The sequence below is a fragment of the Drosophila subobscura genome, chromosome A, assembly GCF_008121235.1.
Source record: "Drosophila subobscura isolate 14011-0131.10 chromosome A, UCBerk_Dsub_1.0, whole genome shotgun sequence".
Classification (NCBI taxonomy): Eukaryota; Metazoa; Arthropoda; class Insecta; order Diptera; family Drosophilidae; genus Drosophila; species Drosophila subobscura.
Genome location: NC_048530.1, coordinates 5,723,305 through 5,732,379, shown reverse-complemented (window position 1 = coordinate 5,732,379; position 9,075 = coordinate 5,723,305). Strand labels below are relative to the sequence as shown.

Genomic DNA, 9,075 nt, shown 5'->3' with positions numbered 1-9,075 from the left:
TGCCAGAGCAGCAGCAGCAGCAGCAGCAGTCCCACATCCGGCGGTTGCCAGTCGACAGTCGGCAAAATGGTGTCGATTTTTATCATGTGCGCTGACCGTGAAACCGAAATGAAACGAACACTCACACCCACAGCCCTTCCTTCCCTTGGTGGATAGAGGGGATGTGCGTCGCATGGATTTATCATGGAGAGAAACTCCGACACGCCTTGTAACTAGATCTATGAGCAGAGGGAGGATCCCTAGTTATACCTATGTTAAACCATGCCGTTCGTACAATCAACTGTGGCTTTTTCGTGGCAAACTCACAGGATCAGCTGATCCAGATGCTGTGTCAAAACCATTCAAATCAATGGTTCAATATCGTCTTATTTCGGGATAATTTCGGGATCGTACCCTTCTTTTTAGATCAAACACTAACCCTGACTTGCCGCATCCGACATCATAGCTACGGGATCTTATGATCCTGTTCCACTGCTCCATTTACTCGCCAGTGATTTCGCTCAATCGGACGTTGTAAGCGTCATGCGGCAGTGCGTTCTTCTGCCCTTTTCGTAGCTATCTTTTGGTTTACAATCAACTTCAGTGTTGCACTGCCGTCATCAATGACTTATAGACTTTCCCCTGTTCCTTATTATCTTTGAATTCGTCTCAGACTCTCAATCCCTTTCCCAAGGGAAAGAGCATAAAGTCTTCTGCCATTTCATCAATTTGTTTTTTTTTGTTAATGTTTTTTCATCTGTTTTTTTATGTGTATTTTTTTTGTTTGGTTGTGCTTCCAGCTTAGTCGGCGTTTATTTGATTTATGGCCAAGGCCGCTTAGATTTTTCCTGGGGTCCTTTCGTAATGATGTCCTGTCCCTGTCCGTGTCGATGTCGATGTCTCCTTAGGCGGCTGGCACCGGAGGGTTTTTGTGCTGCGGTTCCTCTCCATTCCTTTCCATTCCATTCCGTTCTGTTCGGTTTCAGTTTCAGACTTCAGAATCCCAGGGACGTAGGACAAAGGCCGCAGGGCATCCGTGAAGGGATGGATGGCTGTGGCGCCTAATTAAAATCGACACTAAAGCCGGGTACCGCCGTTTAAGCCGGTGGCCAATTTGCTGACAATGAAAAATGAGGGGCAAGGCCCAAGGCCTACCCCACATCCTTCCCCCTTCCCTGCTTCCTCTCCTCGAGGCAGTCACTAAATTACCCTTTCTTGGTTATTGTTTCTTGTTACGTGGACAGGACGAGGCAGGACACACACACACAAAATGTCTATCAAAAATTGAAATGTTGCCCAAAGAGCAAATACTCCGCTGGTAATATTAATTATTGCATTCGGTCCCCAAAGCTCATCCTTTCTGGAAGAAGCCACGCCACACCCCCCACCCCAACAACCACCCCCGCCCCCACCCCAACGCCCGGCCTACAGTAGAGTGGAGGCGGATGTCTATGAAATTCAAATTTCCATCCCGGAAAACTCACCCGCAGAAGCATAATTTTTTTGGCTGCCTTCCCGTGCTTTTTTTTTGTCTTTTGCGTCCACAATTTGAATATTTTAATATTCATGAAAATTGCTCACATTTTCACGAAAGAGAACTCTCCAAGGGAAGAGGAGGGGAATGCTGTGGAAAAGTTTCTTCTAATTTGCGGCTTTTGCTAATGAAAATTAAATGAAAATTGCTTAAAAGAGTCTGCGGAATTATTGTTTGAGTTTGATCAAAACGACGGGTAGTCAGTCAGTGCCACATGTGGAATGCCTCCAGGCAGAAACTCCCAAGTGAAACAGAGAGAGAGAGAGAGAGAGAGAGAGAGAGGGAGTGTGGAGACAGAGAGAGTGCAAAGACGGAGTCGCAACGATGAGGAATCAAGAGAAGAAGGTCTCTTGGTGGGGGTGGGAGTCTGTGCGAGTAGAATGCATAAATCAGTTTGATGCTCTGACAGAATGACAGTCGTCTTCCCCTGCCCCCTTCCACTTGATGCCCATTCATGGTGTTCATATCCTAGTTGGATCCTGAGGGTTCTTCTTGCCAGCCATCATTCGGTATCCCCTTTTTTGTGGGGTTTCAGCCACCCGCATAGATGTTTTTTGTCTTTGATGTCTGCCCCGTATCCCACCCTCCAAATCGGAGATGGAGTCGAGGTCGGGGTCGGTGCGTTGGTGGAACAAATTAATAACCGAAATGCCAATGACACTCAGCAAAAGTGCCAGTGGCAGGCATCAATGGAAGTGCTCTCAGAAAATGCGGGAAAAATTCAAATGAAATTTGCTTTTGATTTTGATTTTGAGGTTGAGGTTGAGTTAGCATTTAGAAAGTGCCACAGTGCCACAGTGCCACAGTGCCACAGTGCCACATTTCAATGCCACTGTGAAACGTGCCAATCGTTTGATTTGATTTGTACTTCATTTAAATGTACAAATCAGTTTGCCATTACCATAAGCAAAAGTATAGGCAATGAATGGCATCCGAATAAAGTAACTTTGAAACAGATTCGTGACATGAATATTTAGCTACTGAAATGGCTTTAATATTTGTTTCTGCTCACTCTTGCACTTTACACTCCCCTCTGAAATCTATTTATAGTTGCTGCCAATCCTCTCATGCTCGTAATAGCCTCCCAAGCAGATTAAATAATACATTGCTCTAATTAATACGAATGTGAATAACGATGTATCCATGTGTACGAGTACATTGGCAATGAGAACTAACCCCTTTCCTATTACTGCATTTAGTTGGCAATTATTTTGTGTTGAAACTCATTTCATGGGCTCATAATTCACATATAAATCTAGCAGCAATAGATGGTTATTAAGCTACTGTGCAGGCGGGATAGATATATAGATTTGAAGTGAAATATTACGCTGGGGAACCCAACAACTACTGCTGGAAAACAGTTTTCCATTAGCACTTTTGGTAATAGAAATCAGTTTCATTAACGCATGAACACAGACTAGAATTCTATAAACCTTAAATCAAACCCAATTCATAATGAAAGATATTGCAGGTCATAACCTTTTTCATTTCTGCTGCACAAGTTATTTTCCTCTTAGACTTTAGGACTCCAACCCGCCGCACACTCCTTTTAATTATCGCTCGTTCGAGCGTCGACCCTGTCCTCCGCCTTCGTGTCGCAGACACGTTAATCATACGCACTGTTGGCCGACTGCAATTACGACGACGAGAGCAATGGATGGCACAGAACAGAAACCGATGGCACCAGAGTGCAAGCCGAGCACATGAATTCATCAATTGGTCAATCAACTGGTCAATTGCTGTAAGCTTACTTGATTATCGAGCAGAGGAGTGGACTGTGGAGTCCACTGTGGTGTGAGAAAATCAATGCAAAAGATTAACAATGACACGGTTTGTGCGGTCAACAGGAGGAGTCAGGCACAGACAGATGGAGAAATATTGAGTGGCAAGAACTGAGGCCTCTAGAGACACACAATAAAGACAGATTCAATATTGTTCCACAATTCTGTGTTGACCCCAATAACTGCTGCTAAAAACCATTCGTTTATGAGATTTTTGCAATGACCACAAAGATTTGCAAGGGACAAAAACGAAGCTCTGATAAGTCTGTTCCATGCATGTCTCTATAGAGTGGATATAACTTTATACTGTTTACTGTTTCTTCAATGCCTCCGTCAGTTAAAACTATGCAACTCGAGGAGATTGAACCATTTAACTCGTTTTTTTATACCCGGGACTCGAAGAGTAAATGGGGTATATTGTATTTGTGCGAATAACGGTTGTATGTAACGCACAGAAGGAAACGTTTCCGACCCCATAAAGTATATATACTCTTGATCAGCATCAATAGAGTCGATAGAGCCATGCCTGTCTGTCCGTCCGTCTGTCCGTCCGTCCTTCTTGTTTTTCGGCTAGTTCTCAGAGACTATAAGAGCTAGAGCCACCAAATTTTGCCTCCAGACTGCTGTATGCTCACACTGAAACCAGTGTATTTCAAAAATGAGCCCCGCCCCCTTCAGCCACCGCAAAAGGGCGAAAACCTGCCAAACCTACAATTTTGAAGATAAAAGAACTAAAACTAAAAACTAAAAACGTCATTCCGTAGGGAATGTCCATATCTATCAGATCACCAAATTGGGATTTGATTGAATCATTATTATAGCCACAATGAAGAAATTAATTTGCAGTGGCTAAACCCACCCGGACCCGCAGCTTTTGTGGTTTTTTGCACATTCTCTCATTTACACTCTGTTTCGAGCTATTTGCGGCCTCTGCCTCTTCCGCGAGTTTGCAGTGTGTGGGTCTAGGGAAGGGTGGCGAGCTAAAGGAGCGTGTTGGCGTGATGTAGTACTGAGTGCCGGGTATAAAAGTTGTGACGCGTAAGAAGCGTCTCACACGTCCCTTCTCGTTTTTAGTTAGTTTCATATGTTAGAAAGACTTTGCGGAAGAACTTTTCACAAGAATTGCCTGCTTTTGCCTTCTAGATCGCCTTTAAGTGCTGGACACTCAATTGCAAGGACAAGAACAGCCTCTTGGCCTCTTCCTCCGCTTCTTGCCTGTTATCGATATTCATTGTTTGCCACACACACACACACACACACACACAGACACACACTCGCGCACGCACACTCGTGCTCTTCTTTATTGATGGCGAATATTACGCCAACTAAGCAAATTAAATTGTTTACATTGGACAAAGGGCCAAAAGCAGTGACAGAGAGAGAGAGAGAGAGAGAGAGGGCTGGGGAGCTCGGGGCGTGGCACATGACGCAAGGCTTACCGCAGACAGTCCCCGAAGCCCCCCTTTTGAACAATATTGAATAGTGCAGGGATCTGGGGCAGTGGCAGAAGCAGAAGCACTAGGTAGCAGCCAGACAACAATGGACAGCAGCAGGAGCAAGAGCTTCTCCCCTCTGCAGTGTCTCCCTGCCTTGCCCTTTTACGATGTATGGCACACACACACACATTCACATTCACACTGAGATTACAACGCACAGTCCACTACAACATATTTTAAAATAATCTTTGCAATGTTGGAAAACCCATTCAAGCTCAGATTTGAGCGAAAGTTCGTCTTTTTTGTAGGATAGTTTGGAACCTTCAAATATTCGTGACTTTAACTGTGTCTGTCATAGCGAGTAGTTACTCTTACATCTCCATTGAAATGAAATTTTAGTTGCATTTCCCCAAGGAGCACCCGAGTATCCCTTCGCTAGAATCAAGTTGACTCTGGGCAGCTCCAAGCCCCTGGATGCCACACCATATGCCGCATTGTGCGGCAGCCTCAAGGAAACCCTGCAGATGCTTTATTGCCTGCCAAAAACACTAGGCACTGTAGGCGACAAGGGTGCGAAGGTGTAGGACCCAAGGACACAGAGGAAGGGGCTTTCGTTTAATCGAGTTGATATTATATGAGTGTGTGGAGTGCTGACAAGTTTCAACAGCATTAAAAACTGTGTCCTCCCTCAATCTCTCCAAATCTCTCCTTTCCTCTCAATGTCTCGGTGTGAGAAGTGTTTATTTCTGTGTGTTGTGTGACCCTAGAAACAGGATACAGTTTATCCTTACACTAACCCACATTATGATAGCCACACACACGAACGCCTAAAGCGATTTTCGGCCCCGAGACTTCTACCACATTTCGAGAGCCCCAGAACTTTGATGGCCTCCAAAGTGCAAACAAATCAACACAAAATTCAATAAGGATACGGCCCTCATAGAGGAGGATAGGGGGGCTTAGGGAACCCAGCGACTGGTCAAAATGTTCTTTGGCTTTTAATAAACAGCCGTAAACGGCTTTTTGCGAGTTGCCCGAGCGGTAAGGGGCAAAGGGCGATGGGCAACGTAATATGATAATCAAACCTAGTGCCAAACCACGAGAACAAGTGGAGTGACCCCGCACCACTCGACTCCCACAACAATGGCAGCGATGGCACTCAGACCATGTCCCGTGGCAACCTTCCTACTCAATGAGCTTTTGGACATTTAAAACAATTTCTATTGATTTGCTTCTTAAAGGAAAAAGGCAAGAGTCCGTACAGATGGCTCCATTAAGTAGGATCTAGGATTTGTTGCGGAATACTCACTGCCCCATGGGGAACATAGAATGAGAGTTTATATATGGCACTTTTGGTTAATAGCACAAGGGCATGGGCCATGGCAGTTACCAAACCATTTCTATAGAGACTCCAGAAGGAACACCACATCTCAGCTACCTGCAAGTATCAGTTGTAAAAACTTTAGCCACATTTTTATTTACTATCATTTTGCCACAAACGTCAAAACAATTGTCGACCAAATTTAAATAGAATTTAATAATTTTGTAATCGTTTTTGGATCACGAATTACGTTTCGCATCTCAGAAGTTTGCCCAGATGTTTGGATAGCATCCCTTCCACACGCACATTATATTTATGTTTAAAGAGAGTCCAGGAGGTCGTAGAGTTCTTCTTGGATCATGTGCTGCTGCATTTCCACCCACAAGCTCAAGCTGCTTGTCGTTTGCCTGACGCTCCTTGTGCAGGTTGTCTATCATTCTGATGGGTAAAGGAAAAGCATATTTAATCAGTGTCCCCGTGCCTCTCCATAGATTGATGGCGAGCTAAAGGCCGCTAATAATGGCACCCTGCTGCTGTACTATAGCAAAACCAATTTCCTCGGCTATCTGATAACTCGCATCTGCCTGGGCATCTTTCTGGCCATTTGGGCATTCGCTGGCTTCATTTCGCTGTTCTATGACTCCGTCTGGGGTGTGGCCGCTGTGAGTATAATCCGCTTCTATCCTTAACTTTGAACTTTGAACTGTCTCTCCTGTAGTACTCCACTGGCATTTGTTTTCTCACCGTCTTGGATCTTTTTACACTGTACTATCGCCATGTATTGCGAGATCAGGGATACTTTATAAATTCTGTGAAACTGGAACGACGCAACAAGCTGTCGCGTGTCGCCCATACTCATGAAACTTTGGACGAAGGCATTGGCGATGCAATGCTTTTGACCATCAACATTGTTCAGGTATGCAGTCAATCACTCAAGCATTCATATCAATCAGCTTGTATTGTACATATATTTAGGTAGCCGTTCAAGTTTCTGTCAACATTGCCGGTTGGTGGCTGGCCGTTAGACTGCGAAGACATCACCAGAACGAGGCCAAATACGAGAGCGACAAGGCCTATCTCGAGTCTCTGTTGAAAAGTCATCCGCCTATGCCGCCGCAATCAAATCCGCTGCAACAGCAACAGCAACAGCAGAATCGGGCATCGTTAACAAACGAAAAAGCACCAAAGAACGTCCAGAACAAATGAAGACACAAGACCTCGGATTCCACTTCGGATAGCACCTCTGCTGCCCCTTCAACGCAAGTATCTTCATTGAAATTATAATGCTGCCCGCTTGAGGCACGCCACTATACAAGTTTTTGTATTTTTGTTTGGGCTCGGACCCTCGAAAAATTGGTGGGTTGAACAACGTTCCACGTTGAACCCTTTATTCCAAATGCCACGCTTTGGGGCATAATGCTCTTGATTGGCTTTTGCGTTGCTTAGTGCGGCTTTTCTTTGCTTGCCTTTTTTTTTTTGCTTGTTTATTCCACTCGCATTTTCTGCTCTTGTGCGCTTTTCGTTTGCTCTTTTCTGCCTTTCTTCTTGTTTTCTGTAGTTTTTGCCAACTTTGACAGCGTCTTTCGATGCATTCAACAAGCGCTGCAACATTGTGGCAGCACAAGTTGACCTTAACAGGTCATGGCCAATGTCATGTCCCCTTTTCCTTTATTTGTTCGGGTTCAAGGACTCGTTGATGCACAGTTTTGTTTTCGCTTTCATTTCAGCTTGACACTCGAGAGGCCTGTTCAAGCTGACGACGTTGGAGGGCACAGAACACGGGCAGATCATTGGCCTGTCGAGGCTCCCACAAAAAAGATGCCAACCAAAATTGTACTTTGCCCAGCGGAACTTTAATCCAAAATCATCGACCATGCGGAAATATATTAAAGTCACGACCTATTGAAATCATTACACAGATACAATTGTATGCACTTAGCATACAATATATACATAAATAAAAAATACTATTGATGATTGAAGCTCTGACTATATTTTACTCGATGACTTAAGTTCTAAACAATGATCCAACAAATATCAAGAAAAGAAATCAGATAATATCTGTTGGATTCATTTTTGAAAGAAAACTTAGGAAAAGTTTTACAGCAGCCTCGCGTGAGCAGCCTCGACTTTTGATTCGCGAAGTTTGTTGTCACGGAGGAGTCGAGTTTTCACTTCATTTTTTATACCCGGTACTCGAAGAGTAAATAGGGTATATTGTATTTGTGCGGATAACGGTTGTATGTAACGCACAGAAGGAAACGTTTCCGACCCCATAAAGTATATATATTCTTGATCAGCATCAATAGCCGAGTCGATTGAGCAATGTCTGTCTGTCCGTCCGTCCGTCCGTCCGTCCGTCCGTCCGTCCGTCCGTCTTGTTTGTCGGCTAGTTCTCAGAGACTATAAGAGCTAGAGCCACCAAATTTTGGCACCAGACTGCTGTATGCTCACACTGAAACCAGTGTATAAAAAAAATGAGCCCCGCCCCCTTCCGCCCCCGCAAAAGGGCGAAAACCCTTCAAATCTACAATTTTGAAGATAACAGAAAACTAAAAACGCCGCTCCGTAGGGAATGACCATATCTATCAGATCACCAAATTGGGATTTGATTGGATCATTATTATAGCCACAATGAAGAAATTAATTTTCAGTGGCCAAACCCACCCCGTCCCGCAGCATTCACACTCTGCTTCGCGCTGTTCATGGCCTTTACCCCTGACACGTCTCTGCCACTGCCTCTGCCGCTGCCTCTGCCCTGACTCTGCAGTTTTTGGCTCTAGGGGAGGGTGGCGAGCTAAAGGAGCGTGTTGGCGTGAGTAGTGTTGTTGATGTAGATGAAAGATGAAGAACAAATGTAAAATTTGACAAATAACCGCTAAGTTGCAGATGTAGTACTGAGTGCCGGGTATAAAAGTTGTGACGCGTAAGAAGCGTCTCACACGTCCCTTCTCGTTTTTTGATTGATATTCGTAATTGCCCGAAAGTAACGCCCAGTCCGCACCCGCTCCCAGTCTTCACACA

The 9,075-nt window shown here is 44.6% G+C and overlaps 1 protein-coding gene across 1 annotated transcript; it reads left to right on the top strand.

Moving 5' to 3' along the window:
- Positions 1-6,236: 6,236 nt before the first annotated feature.
- LOC117897400 lies at positions 6,237-7,407 on the top strand. Its single transcript, XM_034806225.1, has 4 exons — positions 6,237-6,476; positions 6,543-6,713; positions 6,770-6,967; positions 7,027-7,407. Exons 1-4 carry the CDS (start codon positions 6,411-6,413, stop codon positions 7,255-7,257), a joined length of 666 nt encoding a protein of 221 aa, XP_034662116.1. The 5' UTR covers positions 6,237-6,410; the 3' UTR covers positions 7,258-7,407.
- Positions 7,408-9,075: the final 1,668 nt, after the last annotated feature.

What these genes read in the sequence shown, in the direction of transcription:
- LOC117897400 (XM_034806225.1), top strand. Translation starts at nt 6,411, where the DNA reads ATGTGCTGCTGCATTTCCACCCACAAGCTCAAGCTGCTTGTCGTTTGC. An exon ending in GCCTGACGCTCCTTGTGCAG is followed by an intron (nt 6,477 to 6,542) that starts GTTGTCTATCAT and finishes GCCTCTCCATAG; the next exon opens with ATTGATGGCGAGCTAAAGGC. An exon ending in TGACCATCAACATTGTTCAG is followed by an intron (nt 6,968 to 7,026) that starts GTATGCAGTCAA and finishes ACATATATTTAG; the next exon opens with GTAGCCGTTCAAGTTTCTGT.